The sequence below is a fragment of the Crotalus tigris genome, unplaced genomic scaffold (assembly GCF_016545835.1).
Source record: "Crotalus tigris isolate CLP2741 ecotype Arizona unplaced genomic scaffold, ASM1654583v1 scf7180000018867.1602434, whole genome shotgun sequence".
NCBI lineage: Eukaryota > Metazoa > Chordata > Lepidosauria > Squamata > Viperidae > Crotalus > Crotalus tigris.
Genome location: NW_024097246.1, coordinates 29,484 through 51,185, shown reverse-complemented (window position 1 = coordinate 51,185; position 21,702 = coordinate 29,484). Strand labels below are relative to the sequence as shown.

The 21,702-nt window shown below is 41.4% G+C and overlaps 1 protein-coding gene across 5 annotated transcripts in view; it reads right to left on the bottom strand.

Annotated features, from left to right (window-relative positions):
* The window catches only part of ABHD16A (abhydrolase domain containing 16A, phospholipase), a 42,205-nt gene that overhangs the window by 7,818 nt on the left and 12,685 nt on the right, over positions 1-21,702 (bottom strand). For 4 of the 5 annotated variants that reach the window (XM_039357112.1, XM_039357116.1, XM_039357114.1 and 1 more), the window contains 10 exons: positions 13,368-13,454; positions 12,141-12,226; positions 11,356-11,429; positions 10,329-10,433; positions 8,908-9,022; positions 8,195-8,296; positions 6,789-6,852; positions 4,930-4,979; positions 3,151-3,274; positions 1,860-1,964 (listed from right to left, as the gene is read on the bottom strand). In XM_039357112.1, the coding sequence (XP_039213046.1) occupies positions 1,860-1,964; positions 3,151-3,274; positions 4,930-4,979; positions 6,789-6,852; positions 8,195-8,296; positions 8,908-9,022; positions 10,329-10,433; positions 11,356-11,429; positions 12,141-12,226; positions 13,368-13,454 (912 nt within the window). Of the gene's footprint in view, positions 1-1,859; positions 1,965-3,150; positions 3,275-4,929; positions 4,980-6,788; positions 6,853-8,194; positions 8,297-8,907; positions 9,023-10,328; positions 10,434-11,355; positions 11,430-12,140; positions 12,227-13,367; positions 13,455-14,070; positions 14,135-21,702 lie in introns of all 5 variants that reach the window. The other variant, XM_039357115.1, reaches the window with a different exon arrangement.

Genomic DNA, 21,702 nt, shown 5'->3' with positions numbered 1-21,702 from the left:
ATTGATCACCTTTTGCGACAAGCAAAGTCAATACAGAAACCAGATTCCCTTAACAACTGGGTTACTAACTTATCAACTGCAGTGATTCACTTAACAATTGTGGCAAGAAAGTTCGTAAAAAAACTCACGTAACAAATGTCTCACTTAACAGAAATTTTGGGCTCAATTGTGGTCGTAAGTCAGGGACTATCTGCATTAACTCATGGATGCAAAGGGCTGGCACAAATACAGCTAGTCCCTGGCTTATGACCACAACTGGGATCAAAATTTCCATTGCTAAGTGAGCCATACCCTATTTTACAACATTTTTACCACAGTTGTTAAGTGAATCACTGCAGTACTTAGGTGAATCACGTGGTTGGTAAATGAACCCAGCTCCTCCAATTGATTACTTGTTGGAAGCCAGTTGGGAAGGTTGCAAATGGCAATCACATGACCCTGGGACACTTCAACTATCGTAAATATATGCTGGTTGCCACGTGATCACGTGATCAAGGGGATGCTGCGACAGTGATAAATGTGAGGATTTATTGGTTTTAATTGAGTTATTCACTCAATTTTTAGAGTTGCGCAACTCAGTGATTCTCGCGGCTTACAAGTCTAATATTGATCATAAGTCGCTTTTTCAGTGCCATTGTATCTTTGAATAGTCACTAAACAAATGGTTGTTAAGTTGAGGATTACTTGCCTGAAGGATAATCCTGACTATGTCCTCGCACAAAAGATGCCACCATTCAGCAGAAGAGCACAGAAATTGTAGGTAGGTAGCCTCAGGTCCAAACCCTGACACCACCAGTTAAAACAACGGTAGGTGAAAGTTTGCAACATTTACAGGTCTAGTAAGATCTCTCTCCTTAGCCCAAGATGGCAGACACTTGCACCCTGCCCTCCCCCAATTTAATCTGTGCAACCACCACTCTGTGAATCTGGCTGGGCTAAGAGTGAGCAGTGGCCCAAAGTCATCCAGTAAGATAAGTCCTTGGTCCTATCCTATCATCTGCACCATGACCACATCACAATGACTCTCTGGCAGTTTGTATAGAGGGCATGGAAGGAGACAGAACAATCTGTAAAAATAACAGATGTTGTCTGTCTTCCATCAAGTTCCTTTTAAGTCAGTGGGCCTTACCCCTAAACCAGGGGAAGGCAATCTTGGCTCTTTTATGACTCGTGGACTTTAACTCCCAGAATTCCTGAGCCAGCCCTGCCCTAAACGAACATGCAGCCTTAACTTGGCAGTTCACGATTCTGGACTCCCTGGCTGAATGCTTATCTGCTCAATCTGTACATTTGTAAACAAATATTACAAGAACACTGTATATCTCAGTGGCCGTTGCCATCGAAGGGAAAATCCTGTCGAGAATCTAACCGACACCAGTTGTGAAACACACAAACGAGAAACAAGGCCGAGCAGTGACGTTTACACATCCACCAACCTCCATCGTGGTTAAAGCAGAAGACAGGAAAAGAAAGAAATGAAAGAAGTCCAAACTAAGCCATTTCTAAACATAGCAGCTACTCAGGGCTGGGGATTTCATAGCTCCATGACATCTACAACATAATACACTGATTGATAGCAACGTTGTAAAACTGGAATTTCAACCTACAAGCTGATATCAAAGTGACAGGATAATAAAACACTCCCAAGATGACAAGGGAAGGGAATGAAACACAGTCCACCCGGGGGAAAGAGAACTAACTTAGTGGTTAAAAGGAAGAAGTTGGTTCAGCTCTTATCGACCAAGTTTTTTTTTTAACTGTCTCATGGACTGAACCATTTAAAAGTCTGGGAAACAGATTCAAAACCGGTGAAACCATTGGACCCTAAAGAAGGGTCCATTTCTTGTTCTTCCCCTTACTCCAGCTTTCCGGCATGACCTTGAGAGCGAGCGGCACGAGGTCATCAAAGGAGGCATCCAGGATGATGGCACTGACATCAGGGTAAAACATGGCTGCCCAAGTGGCTGTTGGGTGCAAGGAGGAAGAAAAATTCATTATTTAGGGAGAGATGGAACCCAAACAGGCAAATCATGAAATCATAAACAAGTAGGACATCTGTGCTCCTCTACCTGCCTTTCTTACCACTAAAATGTTTCTAAGAGAGAGAATCAGATACTGTAGTCCAGAATCATCTGGAATGTTATAGATTGCCACCCGCTGCTTTAAAATCACCCGCTCCTACCCCACTGTCAGCTTCCTCCCAAATACTTCAATTGTTCCGCCTCGAATTGATCTCATGTCCCCTCAAAATTGCATCATTTCAAACTCTAATCTCTTTATGTTCATTACAGGGCCACCAAGTATGACGAACTTTGTTTCCATTAATACATAACAGGGGCAATCAGTGGGTTGAGCATGATTACTATAGGAAAGGATTCTGTTTGGATATTTCATCTAGGGCACCAAATCCTTTTCCAGATACGTGAACTTGGCAATGCAAATTCTGTATGCCCCAAGGTGGGCACCTCCTAAAATCCAAGGTGTCTAACTTTAGTTCAGGCTGAAAGCCACACTTGGCCTTGGGGTTTCACATGAAGGACAGCAGTGCAGCTGTAGAGATAGACGAGATGACTTCAACAGAGAGAGGGAAGATCTGTTGTCAAGGCAACAAACACATAGTCTAGTCTACCCTTGTAAGGATGACAGACAAATAAAGGGAGGCTAAGACTGAGAAAGGGGTTGAGATAGAATGAAACAATCATTTAAATACAAATCAAAGTTGAATGAAATCTGTATTAAATTAATCACTGTTAATATTATCCCCCCACAGTCTATTATTTTACTCCTTTTCGTTTACTAAAATGACAACATGGTGGCAATGTCTGAGGGGCTTGGGGCTGTACCTAAGGCTTACAAGAACCACTAGGTAGTCTGTCCAAGAAAGATACAACTTGTTCCACCTAATCCCAACTGTTGACAATTCTCTACATCTATCCCACTCTGGTTTGTCAATACTCTCCCTCCAGTGTTTCTCAACACTGGCAACTTTAATGTGTAGACTTCAACTCCCAGAATGCTGGCAGGGGAATTCTGGGAGTTCAAGTCCACATATCTTAAAGTTGCCAAGGTTGCGAAATACTGCCTCCCTCTTTCCAACATCTCCCTTCTGCTAGGAGTTCCTAGTTCCTTCTCAGCCATTTTAGGTGATACCTGTGAAGCCCCCAATGGACCAGGCATAGAGGATAATGTCTTCAGGAAGGAAGCCCAAACGGTGGATGGCGTATTGCATCACCACATCCATGGCGTTGGCCTCATTCTGTGGCAGTGGCACTCCCTGGAGATACGTGGGGAAAACAATTAACACAAAGCTGCTGGGAGTAGGGAGACTATGCCTGAGGGAAAAGACTAGGACAGTGGTGGCGAACCTATGGCACACGTGCCAGAGGCAGCACTCAGAGCCCTCTCTGTGGGCATGTATGCCATGCCCCGGAGATGGCAACCGTCCCTCTTCAACCAGCTGCCCGCTAACTTGCTGAGGTCCCACATGGCTGGATGCATGCCAGCACCACGCGCTCGCTGGCCTCTGTGTGCAGGGGCCAATGGTGTCAGGCAGCAGCCGCCCCGGCCCCTGTCTCGCCTCACCCCGAAGGACGAGCCTACTGCCCACCGCCCCACCTGCCAGAGACCCCCTGGATCTCCCCAACCCTGCCCGGCCCCCACAGGCATCCCTCCCCACGAGCAACATCGAGGTGATCATGCCCACCTTGGCCACACCCACCCAGTCTGCCATGACCACCACAGCCACGCCCACCCAGTGGGCCATGCCCACCTGGCACCCGATGATAAATAAGTGGGTTTTGGGTTGCAGTTTGGGCCCTCGGTCTCTAAAAGGTTCGCCATCACTGGACTAGGATTTTCCTCTCTTCTTCCTTTTTTTCTTTTCTTTTCTATGAAAATCCCTTCCTCAAAACCTTGCTTGTCATTCTCAGCCTACCCATTTTTGCCCTTACAAAAATTAGGACATAAATCCACACGTAGGAACAGGATAATGCTACTGCATAGCCGTACTCTAGGAAAAAAAGGGTAACATTTTCCACAATGTCTGTGTGCATGCCCCAAATGAGGGAAAACATTATTTCTAGCTATATGTAAACCACTGAAATAATTTGATCAGGTCCTCTTCTGTAGAAGGACAAAGAATAAATATTGGGCATTATAACAGAATAACAGAGTTGGAAGGGACCTTGGAGGTCATCTAGTCCAACCCCCTGCTCAGGCAGGAAGCCCTACATCCTTTCAGACAAATGGCTGTCCAGTCTCTTCTTGAAAACTTCCAGTGTTGGAGTATTCACAACTTCTGGAGGCAAGTTGTTTCGCTGATTTATTGTTCTCACTGTCAGGAATTTCTCCTTAGTTCTAGGATGATTCTCTCCTTGATTAGTTTCCATTTATTGCTTCTTATCCTGCCCTCAGGTGTTTTGGAGAACAGGTTGACCCCTTCTTCTACGTTATATACTGTAGGTTTCTAAATTTCTCAAATAAAAATGCTTGATTTCATTTCCCTGGATTTTAGCATTTAGTATTTAAGGGCTCTCAATCTTTCTTGTCCTCTATAAGCCCGAGTAAATCTCTCTAAAGATAAGTATTCTTGGGTTTTCCAATTAGAGATCAACAATTACTATTATTAAGCTTCTTCAAAGAGGAAGCAAAAAATATTCAGGGCAGAACAGACAGCAATGGGAAACTCACATTTACTTCATGTAAATAGCAGGACTCTACCTGCTTCCTTCTTTTAAAGGCTTTCAAAAAAGACCATTGTTTCAGCCTAGCAAATAATACTTTTACATATGAATTGGTTTGGTTTATTAGCTCATTGGTCTGCAATACAGCCAATATGTTACTGAATGGACAGGTCTAGATCAGATTTCTTAAGAGACTAGTTACTGGAGAACTCAAAAATAATCTGAGATAAATCTCAGAATAACTTACCGTGCTGCCTGCAAACCCAGGATGATTCCATCCCAGCACAGAATATCCAGCTATAAGACAGAAGGAAAAAAATCAGCTGGAAAGAAAAGATCAGCCACAAAAAAAAAGAAAAAAAAAGAACCATCAATCAATCAGAATGGAGCTGGAAAGAACCTTGGAGATCTTCTAGTCCAACCCCCTGCTCAAGCAGGAGATGAAGAAGAAAAGGAGCCATCTAGGGTTAAAAAAAAAAAAAAGCAGGATCCTTACACATCAACTCTACCTGTTCCTAAAGCAGCTATAATGATTTTGCAACTATAGAGACAGTCCTTGACTTATGACCATAATCGAGTCTGGAATTATGGTCATAAATTGTGGCAGTCATTAAGCGGATCAGCATGTTGTGACCAGGCCTGATTTTACAACTTTTGTTGCAGTGGTTGTTAAGCTAAAACCGCAGTTGTGATGCAAGCCTGTTTTCTTCAATGGCCCTTTTTTTTTTTTGCCAGAAATGGGAAGTAAATGGAGAAAAATCACAGTCACATGACTGCAGGATGCTGCAAACAGCCGTTAATGTGAGCTGGTTGCCAAGCGCCCCAAATGCAATCACTGGAACTCTGCAGCTGGGTTGTAAGTAGCTCATGGGAGGTCTGTTGTAACTTTGAATGATTGCTAAGAGACTGCTCATTAAGCAAGGATTACCTGTAACTTCCAAAGTACTGTATGAAGATTTGCGCTGAACATGATTTAGGGACTCCCCGCCCAGAAAGGCATGATGGAACAGGGGTTCCCAACTCTTGGGCAGTTGCCCATTACTGGGCTGTGGCCTATTTGCAACTCAGCTGTGCGACTGGCAGGCTGGCGTGCATGCACAAAGTGTGTGCAACTCGATTTGCTTGAGTGGCAGGCTGGTGCGCATGTACACATATCTCAACTTGCAGTCGAGCTGTGTGTGCATGCAGGTGTGCGCTGGCCCACCGCTTGTGTGAGCTGAGCTGCGCGTGCACACACTTGCCTGCTGATCGCACAGCCCGGTTTCCTTCCCCCCCAGCCAGGGCGCTAAGTAGCAAAGGATGGGGACTGCTGTGATAGAACATGTCTCCATCACTCCCTTACTTCAGTTCAGGAAATCCAGACAGGAGCTCATCGTATAAAACACATGGTTGACCATGCAAGTATGTACTGTGTTTCCCCCGAAAATTATATTAATTTTTGCTCCACAAGACGCATTAGGGCTTATTTTCCGGTTAGGTCTTATTTTCGGGGAAATACGGTACTAAATGCGTCCATCTGGCTGACAATCTTAACTGGGGCTTATTTTGGGGATGGGGCTTATATTACAAGCGTCCTGAAAAATCATGCTAGGGCTTATTTTCCGACTGGATCTTATTTTTGGGGAAACACGGTAATTAAAGCTCTGCAGCAACCCAACTACCTGTCTGGCTGGGGGCTATTTCTCCCAGTGACTTAATTTTCATAGCCCTGCTTCTAAGATGCCATCCAGACACCATCCGCTTTTCCAGATTAAAAATGGATTTTGTAAGTGCAAAATGAAAGGAGACTGTCTGCTGGACCGTCTAACAGCAGACTACGCTAGAAAGGAAAAGATCCAGCAATTTAAAAGGAACTAGCAGAGAAAATCTTTCTGCATTCTAGCACAGGATATGAATGGAAAACATATCCCACAATTTGGCTCAATCCCAGAAACATTTTAGAATTTCAATTTTTCTTGCAATCGTTTTGGGAGAATCCCTGGTTTAGTTCAATTCCAGGACATAAAATACACTTAATAGATAGGTTAATCTGTTATCAATAGCGAATTAATTCATCTAAAAGTCCTTTTCCTTGAAAATAATGCAATGGAGGGAGATGGATCATACCATCCAAAGGAGTAGAGATACAGCCTACTTCATAGAAGCCTGCATTTCCTTCACAGCAAATCACCTGAAAAGAACAAAAATAGGAACCTTATCACGCCAGCAATGCAAACAGGAAATGTACTGTGCAACCAACCAACATTCAGGAAGTTTCCACCTATTTCCTGCGTATGAACATCCTGAGCAACAAAGTAGCTGGATCTACCCAAACAGTGCTAAATACTGGGATATTGACGGGAATCATCCTTAGAGAAACAGCTGCAGGACCTGGGAATAAGATCAACCAATCTCTCCAGGAAAGATTCAGAGCAACCATCGCCCACCCCAAATAGGTTTATTTTGGGCTGAGTTATCTACAAAACAATGGGTGCTTTTGTTTGGCAACAAAGAATTACTTCAGAAAATAAAATAAAATCATCTTGTGCATTTCAATTGGTCTCTTAATGCCTTACACCAGTGATGGCAAACCTTTTAGAGACCGAGTGCCCAAAAATCGCCTCGCCCTGCTCCACCTCGCCCCTGCCTCTACCTGCCTGCAGGGCCACCCACCACCTCAAGGGCCCGCCACGGTGGCCCAGCAGCATCATGGTGGCCACACTCTCTGTCCGTGCCCCGCAGCATCATCTGTACATCTTGAGGAATTCTGGGAGTTGAAGTCCACAAGTCTTAAAGTGCCCAACGCCTGGACTAGAAGACCTCCAAGATCCCTTCCAACACTGTTATTCTGTTGAATTTTATGATTATATGATTTTCTATGTTGTTTTGACATCTTATTGGGAGCCGTCCAGAATTGGTTGGAAGACGAGCGGCTATATGCATGCTTTAAATAAATAAATAAGCAATCTTTCAGGGGCACACTCCCATTTAATCCCCACGGCAACTCTACGAGGCATCTCAGACAGGGTAAAGTGTAGCTCACTGGTATTCAGACAGAAAGATAGTCAGATTGATAGTCTTGCCCAACTTCTAAGTGTAGGACAGCTTGAACCTAGATTCTGCCAATGTTTATTAGACAGAGTTATCTGTTGCCCCAGCTGCTGAGGAAAATTTCAAAGTGGAAACATGAGACGCCTCAGGCAAAACAAATGATGGGAAGACTTTCCCACACAATTGCAGAGGTGATCAGCTTCTCTGAGAAGCAACCATGTTAAGTAACAATTTATGAATATCGGCAACCAGGCATTTTCCCACATAGGTGAGCCGACAGGATGATAAAAGACAGATCGATAATAGTTCCTGCTTTGAAGGCCATTTGATTTTGATGACAGTGAGGGGAAATAGAAGTCTACTCTTTCCTTAGCAGCTCAGTAATTTTGGTACATTCTTACTGCAAAGTATGAGTGGGAGAGAAACTAAGGCAGATTTATCAATAAAGTTTTTTGTGAATTAAACCACGGTGTCAAACTCACTAGTTTCCAGCCTTGAGGCTCCAAAGTGTCCCTTCGATCTACGAACATGGTGTCGATTTCGTTTCCGTCACAAGCTGCCAACTTTGCCCGTCTTCCATTGTACTGCAAAGAGAAGGGCAACCTTTGTTAGGGTTTGAAGTAACATCTGCCTTTCTTTTAAGCTCCCCAAAGGCCAGATTCCCAGGAGACAGGATGGAGCAGATGGGGGGGGGGAGGACAAATCAGGAAAACTAATTTCTAATTTTTGTACAGGTAGTCCTCGACTTATGACCACAACAGGGCCCAACATTTCTCTTGCCAGACAGTTCTTCAGTGAGTTTTGCCCCATTTCCCAACCTTTCTTACCACAGTTGTTAAGTGAATCACTGTAGCGGTTAGATTAGTGACACAGTTGCAAAATGAATCTGGCTTCCCCATTGGCTTTGCTTGTCAGAAGGCCACAAATGGGGATCACATGACTATCCAACACGGCAACCTTCAGAAATTACTACTCAGTTGCCAAGCACCTGAATTTTGACCATGTGACCGGGGGGGGGGGGAAGATGCTGCAACCGCTGTCATTGTGAAAAATGGTCATAAGTCACTTTTTTCAATGCTGTTGTTAACTTCGAATGGTCAATAAACAAATGGTTATTAAATCGAGGACTACCTGCATTGGGATGAGAAATCGCCTGGAATCGAGACTCCTAAATTCCTAGTTGGTATTTACTCACTTCCTCCACCAGCCGAGCCTGTCCTTGAAGTAACATGGGCATCAGAGCCTTCTGCAACAGGTAGACAGAGCCTGGGTAGAGCATACGCCGTCCGAAGGTGTGTGCCACTATAAAGCTATCAACAAATACATGGGGAAAATGAATGACTGGAGTCTCAGCATTGTGCAATCTCCCTGCCAAAGTTTATTCTAGAAGTTCTATAACCTCACAGAAAACCTCAATCATTTAACCTTCGCATCCTGTGAAACATAAACTGTTTCAACTTCTTCCCTCAAGACAGTACTGTAGAGAATTGCATGCCAAAATAACCAGACACAAAGACAGTTGTTTCTCCCATGCCATCACTCTGCTAAACAACCCACAGCATTGTCTTATGCCCTGAGATGTCAAACCACCTAGTAGTGCTGTATTATCTTTCTCATCGTTCCTATTGCCTATTTCCTTATCTTCTTATGACTATAACTTTGTTTGTATCTCATGATTTATGTTGTATCAAGCTATGAAGATCCCTTGACAGATTGCTCTTATTTGTACCCTATTATGATTTATGGTGATTGATTATTGGGTATCCTATGACTATCACTGAGTATGTACTGTATCTTATGATTTATGATGATTGTATTTTATGATTATGATCATGATTTATCACTTGTTGCTTGTATGTACACTGAAAGCTTATGCACTGGAGACAAATTCGTTGAGTGTCCAATCACACTTGGCCAATAAAGAATTCTATTCTATTCTATTCTATTCTATTCTATTCTATTCTATTCTATTCTATTCTATTCTATTCTATTCTATTCTATTCTATTCTATTCTACTCCTATTCCTATTCTCACAATAATTTCCCAAAGAGATCAATTTATCAGGACTTTGCAGCAAACCCAAACCTGCCTCATTTTTAAACTAAGCATTCATTTTTGAAAGTAGGAGGGAACAATGCATGTACATATACATCATGTTATAACGGTGGTTATCTTGGACATCTCTGAAAAATCACAATATTTCCTTGATTGCATAACGTTTGCTATGTTCAGTGCATTATTTGTAAGACTTAAATGAAACTCGACAGCTTCTTTTGCAATTCAGTTTGAGTCAGCTCACAATTTTCGGAGCTTCACTGGAGAAATAAAGCTTCACCAGTTCTAATGAAGTCAATGAATAATGCAGAGCAGTAATTGTGTCTCATAATACTCCATCATCTCCTCTCTAAGCATGAAAAGAATTCATCTTTTATATAAATTATAACTGACGCACCTTCTCATTATCCCTTTTCATTAACTATTTGGATTACATTGTGAAGATGTTCATCAGTTCAAGTATCTTTGATATCTGTCTTAAATTATATAATTTTCTTGTAACCTCAGTCCTGTTTAACTTGCTTCGCAAAGGCTAAAACAGGAGCAAGACAAGATATATACCTGGCAATTTGGCAGGGAAGCTTCTTGATCGCATGGAGAAAACCATTGACTGCACTTCGATGCTTTGGTTCTGGCCGCAACAAGGAGACATTTCTTGAATCTGACCTGCAAGTGTTACCAAAAAGTTTAATTTAACTCCAAGTGGAAAGATTGTGTGCATTTTCTTTCAAGACCAACAGAGAAAGCACATGAAAGCCAGATCATTGAGTACATTGTCCAGGGATTGCTGAGATTATTTGGAGAATAAAAAATGGCATATATCATATGGATGGAGGACATATTGGCTGATACTAAATTTATAACAAATGGCCAGATATAGCACAAAAAAGTTAGGCAGCCACGGAAGGAAGAAAGGAAAAGGAGAGAGAGAGAAGGCAGAGAGGCAGGCAGGAAGGAAAAAAAAAGAGATGGAGAAGGCAGGGAAGAAGGAAGGAAGGAAGGAAGGAAGGAAGGAAGGAAGGAAGGAAAAGAACAGAGGGAGAAGGCAGGGAGGCAGGCAGGGAAAAAAGAGATGGAGAAGACAGGGAAGCAGGAAGGAAGGAAGCAAGCAAGCAAAGAAGGAAAAGAAGAGATGGAGAAGGCAGGGAAGGAAGGAAGGAAGGAAGGAAGGAAGGAAGGAAGGAAGGAAAGAAAGAAAGAAAGAAAGAAAGAAAGAAAGAAAGAAAGAAAAGATGGAGAAGACAGGGAGGCAGGCAGGAAGGAAAGAAGGAAAAAAGAGATAGAGAAGGCAGGGAAGCAGGAAGGAAGGAAAGAAGAAAAAGAAGAGATGGAGAAGGCAGGGAGTCAGGAAGGAAGGAAGGATTAGCTAATATATAAATCCCTACCTATTCTATGCATACAAACATACAAGCTATCTTGTGAATGTCTGCAACAGCCAACTTTCCTCTGCATTTTCCCATTCAATTCACATTTGTCACCCTATAATATATTTTGCAAACCCCAGCCAAGTTTTCTGTCACCACTTGAATGGAGAGGAGACAACCAAAAATGAAGGACAGAATAGAATTATTCCCCACTGCCAACTCACCGACTCGTGAATTCATCCCATCGAAAGTCTACAGGCCAGCTCCTGAAGTCAAAATTGTAGCTGGCAAGCTTCTTCTGTGAGGCATAATCAGAAAGAGAAAAAGGATGAGAAACAACATGTGGTATTAATGCAACCTCTGAAGTCAGTACCCTTCTTTATGAAGTACGGTCACAAAATAACCTGCCTTGTTTAGACTGCTTAGACAGTTTTCCCTTTCTAGGTTCAGAGAACCTTCTCAAAGAACTAGATGAATGCAGGACAAAATGCAAAAGAGCCGAGGTGGCGCAGCAGTTAGAGTGCAGTACTGCAGGCCACTTTAGCTGACTGGGTTCAGCAGATCAGCGGTTCAAATCTCACCGGCTCAAGGTTGACTCAGCCTTCCATCCTTCCGGGGTAGGTAAAATGAGGACCCAGATTGTTGGGGGCAATGTAAATATATATATACATTGCTTACTGGTGTACACCGCTTAGAGAGTGCTTGCACTTAAAGCGGTATATAAGTCTCATAAATAAATAAATAAATAAAATACAAGCAACCCTTTTCTTCAACGTTTAAACCACCCAAAATTTAGTCTCCATAAAAAGAGAATGAATATTAAGGCTGAAGGTTGAGCGATGAAAGTGTGCAATAGCCAACACAAATAAAACCTTTCTTGGTTTCTGACTAGGACTTTGTTTTGGTTTCCTTTGCTTAAAATGAAAAACAGCAATATGATTATTCTCTAATCACATATTTAATAATTTCATATGCCACACGAATAACACGTAAACACAGCTACCCTTACCTTGTGCTCAGGTGTGCCATACCGGTGAGCATCTTCAAGGATGGTAATGAAATGGATGTATTGAGGGTTCGTCCAGCGTCCGATGCCTGAAAAGAAGCCGGAACCCTTTCAGTGACTGAGACCCTAAATCAGTGTTTCTCAACCTTGACAATTTTAAGGCATGTGGACTTCAACTCCCAGAATTCCATAGCCAGCACTGCTGGCTGTGGAATTCTGGGAGTTGAAGTCCACATGCCTTAAAATTGTCGAGGTTGAGAAACACTGCCCTAAATGGTCCATTTTGCTCAGGGTTCCCACCCAGGAGACCCATGCGGTGCTATTTCCTTTCCCTTTGAATCCCTCCTCAACCCTTCAATCCTCATAACAACCACAACTATTATTATTTCTAACAATGTTGTCTCTATTGATATAGTAGAGATGACCAGGCTGAGCCTGAGGGAGGGATCAAATGCATCATCAGTCTCGAGTCCCTTCGCTCCCACAAGAGATCTAAGTCCAGCCCACCTTGAAATTCCATTGGCTCTTATCTGCCGCCAATTTGCTTTGACGGTTAGCAGTTCAGATTCTTGTAGACAGCGTTAAACCTGTTGCCATTTGAACAGGTCGCCTTGCTTCCTGATTTATTGCACCAGACAGTTGTGCTATCTCTCTCCTTCCCTTCACTGTTGACTTTTCTCCCAGGCTTGCTTTTATAGAAGCTCCCCCCCCTCTTGTTTTACAGACAGTCCTTGATTTATGACAACTTGACTAACAATGGTTCGGATAAAGTAATTCATGACCCGTCCTCAAAAATTACAGCTGTCGTCACACCACCCCTGTGGTCCTGTCACAATTTGGGCGATTGCCAAATGGCTCACATTTATGACTGTTGCAGCGTCTTGCAGTTATGTGATCGCATTTTGCAACTTTTCCAGCCAACTTCCAACACAAAGTCAATTGGAGGAGACAGATTCACTTAATGAACATGTGATTCGCCTAACGACCATGGTAAAAAATGGTTGTAAAATCAGGTCCGCTCCCATGTCTGGCTTAGTGACCGCATCACTTAGTGACTAAAAGTCTGTTCCCGAATATGATTGTAAGTCACAGACTACCTGTATTATTACCATGAAGAGACGTTAGAACTGAACAAGCACAGAGATCTCTTATTTCCAAACCTAGTCAAAGTATGGCTTCCTGAAGTCAGTAGATCCACCACCCAACATCCAGACCCCTCAAAGCACACACCTCTTAGACAGGCAATCCCAGCCAAGAGTAGTAGCATGGTCCCGGCATAGTGAGAAAAAGCAACAACTTTCGGCATGGTTAAATACCCTGGAAAGAAAGAAGAAGATAGGGAAGGAGTTCAGAATGAGCAGTTGACACATCAAAGGTTAAGAATGCATTTTTTTTTCTTAAACAGGAAGAGAGGGGTTGATTACTGACTTCCCTAATCTGCCCTCCGTGTGTTCTAGGATGGCAACTCTATGACTTTCCAGCCAGCCGGATGAGAACTGAGGTGGATGAAACGTACTTTCAACGAGCTAAGACAAAATGCGATATAACTTTCTTGGCTATTCCTCACCCTAACCAAGGTTCCTAAAAAAAAAAAAAATGGTCCAACTCTACCATTTTGGAATACACTTCAAAATGGCATTCACATCTTTAAGAGCAGTGTTTCCCAAACTTGACAATTTTAAGGCATGTGGACTTCAACTCCCAGAATTCCACAGCCAGCATTGCTGGCTGTGGAATTCTGGGAGTTGAAGTCCACATGCCTTAAAATTGTCAAGTTTGGGAAACACTGTTTAAGAGGAAAGTCATTACCCATCAATCCATCTGCATGTTACAATCTCGTTCCGTAAAGAAACCAGGCTGAAGATGATTTTGATGCTGCAAAAACTGCAGAATGTATTTGCTAATTTGCAGTTGCAGGAATGATTTAGCCTACCTGTTAAGATGAGGAATGAAAGATGATTGAAGGTGACACCATCGAGAAGTCTGTGTCAAATGAGCTTTCCATAAAAAATATAAAAAGAACATCACTAATGATAAAGCTGCGTATCTTGTATATCCATCTTTAGAAACACAAGTATTTTTGGAGTGTCTTTTATCACTGTAAGCTAATATGGGTAGACCTTGAGTTACAACCATTCATTTCGTGACCATTCAAAGTTAGAATGACACTGAAAAAACTGACTTATGATTGTTTTTCATACTTAATGTCTGTTGCAGAATTCCCATGATCATGTGATCAAAAGTCGGATGCTTGGCAACTGCCTCATATTTATGAAGGTTGCAGTGTCCGGGGTCATGAGATCACCTTTTGTGATCTTCTGACAAGCGAAGTCAATGGGAAGCCTAATTCACTTAACAACCGTGCAAACTAACTTAACACCACACTTCTTATGCATTAATGATTCACCTGTGGAGATGGTTACCAGCATCAAATTCCTGGGTGTGCAGCTAACGAGCAAGCTGGCTTGGTCGCTCAATTATTGTTTATGAAACAAAATACATTTTGTAATGCTAACAAGCCAGGGAGATGGCTGGCTTATCAATTGAGAAAGAAACAGAGACAGAGAACAATAGATAAAATAAATTACAAGGGTAAATTAGTTTCTCAGAAGGAACTGATTAAGAAATCTTTTCTGGATTATTATCAAAAATTATATAAATCTACTAATGTGCAAATTTTAGAGATAAATAAATATCTAAGCGAGGTTAGTTTCCCTAAATTGACAGAGGATCAGAAACATGAAGTTAATGGTTTAATTACTAAGGAGGAAATTTCGCTAGCAATTCAACAACTGAAACCAGGGAAAGCACCAGGTACGGATGGGTTAACAGCTGTTTATTATAAAGCTTTATTGGAGGAGATGATTCAACCATTAGGTGATCTTTTTAATGGCATTTTACAGGGTCAAGAGATTCCTCCCTCATGGCGTACTGCTTTTATATCATTGATTCCAAAGGAAGATCAAGATCTTACTTTACCAAAGAATTATAGGCCTATATCTCTTTTAAATGTGGATTATAAGATATTTGTAAAAATCTTAGTAAATAGGCTTATGAGGGTGGTGCACCACCTTGTGCATAAAGATCAATCTGGGTTCATAACTGGAAGGTACATGAAAAATAATGTCAGACAAATTATTAATTTATTAGAATATTTAGATAAAAATAACCAAGTTCCTGCAGGGCTGATATTTTTAGATGCTGAAAAAGCCTTTGATCAATTGAATTGGCATTTTATGTTAAGAGTAATGGAAGAGATGAATTTTGGTGAAAAGATATTGCAAGCTCTTATGGTAATATATCAAAAACAAACGGCACAACTTATCGTTAATGGAGGCTTGTCAGAGGTTTTTACAATAGAGAAAGGTACTAGACAGGGTTGTCCATTATCACCATTGCTGTTTGTCTTAACACTGGAAATACTGTTGATCAAAATTCGAGAGTCGCAGGAAATTAAAGGAATAGAAGTTAATAAAAAAGAGTATAAGTTAAGAGCTTTTGCGGATGACTTGGTTATTACTTTGTCGCAACCTACTTATTCTGTAGTAAAATTATTACAGTTGATTCATAATTATGGTTTGGTTTCGGGTTTTAAGATTAATGTTAATAAGACTAAAATTTTACCTAAAAATATGACTAGTCGGGAGAAGCAGACTTTGGTTAATTTGACGGGTTTTGAAATTGTTAATAAGGTAAAATATTTGGGGGTGATGCTATCTGTTTCTAATGCAAAATTATTTAAAAATAATTATGAAAGGTTGTGGGTTAGGGTACAGAGAGACTTGAAGAATTGGGAAAAGTTGCAATTATCCCTCATGGGAAGAATTGCAGTGATAAAAATGAATATTCTACCCAAGTTTCTCTTTTTGTTCCAAATGATACCGATTTTGAAGAATGAGATCAATTTAACTGAGTGGCAGAAAGGCCTTAATAAATTTATTTGGGCAGGGAAAAAGCCAAGGGTTAAGTTTAAAATTATGCAAGATTTCCGTGAGAGGGGAGGACTCAAGGTGCCGAATTTGAAATTATATTATGATGCGGTGGTTTTAACATTAGTTAGTGACTGGGTAAATTTGACAAACTCTGATATACTTCACCTAGAGGGATGGAATCTACTTTTTGGGTGGCATGCCTATTTAATATTTAATAAAAAAATGGATTGGGCTTTTAAATCTCATATCTTAAGAACTTCTTTACTTAGGGTTTGGAGAAAATATTATAAAAGTGATTTTAAAGTACCATTATGGGCTATACCTTGGCATGCAATAGAAGGAATAAAAAGAGGGGTTAAAATGGATACGGTGTCTTACAGACAGTTACTTAAATGGGATGGTCAAAACTGGCAGTTAAAATTACGGGAAGAGTTAGCACAAGAAAATATTATTTATTCTTGGTTCCAATATAGGCAATTATTAGACAGATGGAAGATGGACTGTAAGGTGGGTTTTCTCAGAGAAGATGAAAATCTTATTAAGCAAGTGAAGGATCAAAGACAAACCCACATTAAGAGGATTTATGGGGTTTTAGTTGAATTGGATTCAGAAACGGAACTAATTAAAGATTGTATGATTAGATGGGCACAGAATTTTGGTGAGCCAGTTCCACTGGACACCTGGGAAACTATTTGGGTGAGAAATGTCAAATTTACACAAGCACAGAACTTAAGGGAGAACTTTTATAAAACGTTTTATAGATGGCACCTTGATCCACAAAAAATGTCTTTTATGTACCCTGACTTACAACCTAAATGTTGGAGATGTGGTTGTATGGACGCTACTTATTATCATATTTGGTGGTCGTGCAGAGAGATAAAAGCATTCTGGATTAAGATATGGTGGAATATCCAGAGAATTTTTAAAAGGAGGGTAAAATTTACTCCACAATTATTTTTGTTAGGTATAGTTATTGATTGTGATACAAAGGAGGTTATATTGATGTTAAATTTGATTACAGCTGCGAGGCTGTTAGTAGGACAATATTGGAAGAAGGAATCTTTGCCTACATTGCAGGAATGGTTTCTTAAAGTGTCTCATTTGGCGGAAATGGCAAAGATTTCGGCTTTCTTAAAGGGACAAATGCAAGAGAAATTCCTTGCTGTTTGGGATAAATGGATAAAATTCATACAATTTAAATTTGATATAAAAAATACTATATAGTTTTTTCATAATTTTTAACTTTATATATATATATTTTCTATTTTATATTCTTTTTTTATATAAATATAAAATTTTTTTAACTTTTTTTAATTAAGCCTATATTCTGCTCTGGGAGGCCCTGGGGGGGGAAAGGGGGGGTTTGGGTAGGGGTGGGGGAAGGGGGGTTTTGTTGGGTAATGTTTGTTTTTATTTGTATATGTTGTTTTTTGTTTTTGTATTGTCTTTTATTTTTTGTAAAATTTATAAAACTTTTTAATAAAAAAAAAAAAACAGTGAGAAACTGGTAAAGCGGGCACAGCAGCGCCTGCATTTTCTGCGTCGCATGAGAAAAGCACATCTTCCTTCCCCTGTCCTGACCACTTTCTACAGGGAGACGATTGAGAGTATCCTGTCATACAGCATCACAGTCTGGTTTGGAAGCATCACTGCTTCAGTCAGGTGCAGAGAGTGGTGAGGATGGCGGAAAAGATCATTGGTAGTTCCCTCCCTCCCATCCAGGACATAGCACAGAAGCGCTGCGTGAGCAGGGTCTGTAAGATTATCTGGGACACTACACATCCTCTTCACAACCTGTTTTCCTTGTTACCTTCTGGGAGGAGGCTTCGTGGTATCCGAAGCAGAACATCCAGATTCAGCCAGAGTTTCATTCCATACAGCATTAACCTCGCGAACTCTCAAGCTTCCTCCTTCCGTTATGTATTCAAGATGGACAATATTTAATATTTATTTGCTACGTATATGTAGGGATGTGGGCCTATACATATGTTGTTCATAGTGTGTTTAGGTGTGTGTCATGTATGTGTTTCACTCTGAGGGCGGGCAACTAAATCTCATTTTTGATGCGTGCCGTTGTCCCCACAGTAAAAAAATGACAATAAAGGTTATCTTATCTTAACTGCCGCGATTCGCTTAACCACTGTGGCAAGAAGGATCGTAAAATGGGGCAAAACTCATTTAACAACTGTCTCACTTAGCAATGGAAATCCTGGACTCAAACTGTGGTTGTAAGTCAAGGACTAATTGAACCTCAGACCTGGCTGCTGGACTGAGAGAGCCCTACCTAAAGCAACATGTATGTTGGTAGCTGTACATGTATGTCTGAGGACGAGAGATGGAAGTTATGCTACTGATTGGAACTGGGCACAATGCCTCTATTATACTATTATCCTACCCCTTTTATAGGGATCCAGTTTGTTTCTGAGACAATTCAAAGAGCAACGTTTCAGAGGCCTACATACCTTGGAGAAATATTTCTGCCAGTAAAGGAGAATACATAGCTCAGGGATGAAATGAGAGGGTCCTTGGTGCTCTCTGAGCTTGGTTGTTTTCTTGAAAGGGTTTCGTTACCCAAACTAGGTGACATCATCATTGACAAGTGAAAAGCAAACCCCCCACTCCCTACTGCCACGGATGACGTTACTTAGTTTGGCTAATGAAACGTCTGCAAGAAAACAACCAAGCTCAGAGAGCACCAAGGACCCCTCAGAAATACTTCTTCCCACCTTTCTGAGACTTGTGACATCCTCTGTTCTACCTTCATATATCAAAGGATGACAAACAGCTACCTGACAAAAAGCCTACCTGATGTCTAATCTGTGGAAGAGGGCCAGTGAATTCTTCTGGTTTGGAATTCCCAACTTTCTTTTTTGAAAAACGTCAAGAGCTTGGATTTCTCCTGAGCACGCCCAAAGGAATTCCGCTCCTATAAGTTGGGCTGGCGTCTGACCCTTGGTTATCTTTTGGGAGCTACGGTTTGTATTTTCTCCCCCTTTGTCTTTCAGTTCTTTGCCCAGTCCTATTGTGGTTTTCGATAAGTTGTCTCCCAAGTAAAAACAAGCTAGTTTGGCAGAGCAGTTAGAGGCGCTGGATTATAATCCAGGATAATGTGAGTTCCAGTCCTGCCCTGGGCATGAAAACCAGCCGGGTGGGTGACTTTGGGCCAGTCCCTCTCTCTCTCTCAATTCTAGGAAGAAGAAAGCAAAACCATTTCTGAAAATGTCGCTAAGAAAACAGCAGGGACTTCCTGCAAGTCATAAAGAATCAGAATTGATTCAATGGACCATAATAATCTGCATGCTTCCACACACACCCCAACCCCCCAAAGTTCTTGCTTTAGGTTTGGCTGTATATGTATTGATTTTATCTGATTACACATTGCCTTGGGAGGCATTAAAAATAACTAACGTATGCCAGCAATAATGGTTCATTTACTTATTTATTGCAGTTTCTACGTACAGATAGTTCTTTCCCTTTGCCATCCCTCTGCTGAATACTTAATTCCTACACCACTGCCTTAGGCCTAAAGATATTTATCCCTGTAGTAGGTGGTACTGCTATTATCCTTCTCATCTTCCCTACTACCTTCTCCTATTGGTATCTTATGATTTATCACTTGCTGCCGGTATCCTATGATTAATAACTCTAACTATGATTTATGACTGATGACTTATCACTCTGTTGTTTCTATGTACACTGAGAGCTTATACACTGGAGACATTTTTTTTTTGTGCCCATCCACACTTGGCCATTAAAAATTTTTTTTCTATTCAGGTAGTCCTTGATTTACAACCATTCATTTAATGACCACTGGAAGTTACAAAGCACTGAAAAAAGTGACTTACAGCCAGTTCTCGCATTTATGACTGTCGTAGCATCCCCAAAGTTACGTGATCCAAATTAGTGCTTGGCAACCCGCCTGTATTTGTGACGTTTGCAGCGTCCTAGGATCATGTGATCACCATTGGCAACCTTCCCAGCTGGCTTTTGACAAAGTCAAGGGGGCAAGCCAGATTCACTTAATGACTGCAGCCGTACACTTAACAACCATGAGGAAAAAGGTCATAAAATTGGGCAGGACTCACTTTCCAGTTACCTTGCTTAGCCATGGAAATTCCGACTGTTCCAACTGTTGTCGTAAGTTGAGGACTAGCTATGTTACAAGACATTGGCTAAAGGGCGGATCAAGGTATTTTACGCCATAAATGTATCCTGCTAAAATGTGTGTCTGGTAATACTGGCAGATTTTTGTTAATAAAATAGGAATTCTGAATAAACATTTTCAAGGCAGAGGTAAACACGTACATGTTCTGTGACATTCACTACCCAATCCTCACGGTGAGGCTTTTGCTTGCCACTGAATTACAGCTGCCTGGTCATCTGAAATAACTTTCTATGAAAAGCCATTTGTCCGAAATGGTGTAGAGTTTCCTGCCTGAGCAGGGGGTTGGACTAGATGACCTCCAAGGTCCCTTCCAACTTTACTACTATTACTAAAAGGCAAGAGACCCCCATACACATCTTACCTTTCAAAAATATAAAGCAGGGGTAGTCAACCTTGGCTCTTTTATGACTCGTGGACTTCAATTCCCAGAATTCCTGAGCCAGCTTAGCTGGCTCAGGAATTCTGGGAGTTGAAGTCCACGAGTCATAAAAGAGCCAAGGTTGACTACCCTTGATATAAAGGAAAGGAAATGTAACGGAAATCAGGGTCTTGTTTCCTGTGATGAAGGTGCTCCGTTTTGCAAATCTTATCTCAAAGAGCCGTTCTCTCGGTTTCCAAATTAAGAATCAGCTCAGCCTAAATTCTCTATATTCTGACAGGAAAGGAACCTTTTGTAAAAAAAAAAAAAAAAAGTCCAATGACCAAGAAGTCATTGTGTTGTAGGATGGTGCCCTCTGTTTTGGGCCAAAAATGATATTTTTTAAATCTGGGTGATGCTCCAGAGGCAAAAAAAAAAAAAAAAAAAAAAAAGGCGGGGGAGGGAGCAGCAGAAGCTAGGAAATCTACCTTATTTCATTTAATTAGCTCAACACAAATCAAAATACAGCTAAGTGGCAGAACTGAGCTGATCCCGGCTGGTTTTGAAAAGCCCAACAGGGTCATGCCTTGTTAGTATCTGGACAGGAGACCACAAGGAAATCCCCAGAGAAATTGAAAAACCATCCCGGAAGAAGGCAGTGGCAAAGCAGTATTATTTGCCAAGGAAGCTACATTGAACTCGCCCATGTCTATTGGCCAGGAGCTGAGCTTGGTAAAGAAAGCATGATCTCTTTAAGGGAGTGTTCCTCATGTTTCACAATTTTTCCAGTCTGGTGTGATTTAGCAAGAGCTCCGGGAGAAGATCATGGCCTTGAGGCAAAGCCAAAGCAAAGAACCGGCAATCAAGGCAGCGATGAGTTAGCAGAACTTCATTCAAAGCATTCCCCGCTGGTCCAGAGATTGCTTGACCCACCCATCTCAGGCCATGATGATGCAATCCTCTCCTGCCTTCCCTGATGGGTGGCAGAGGTCCAAGGTATCCTGCAGACATCTTTCTTAAATCAGCCTGCAAATGCCGGGGACTTAGTGGGTGACTTCTGGCAGCATATAGATAATATATAGATAATGCTAAACTTGCAACTTTTCGGTT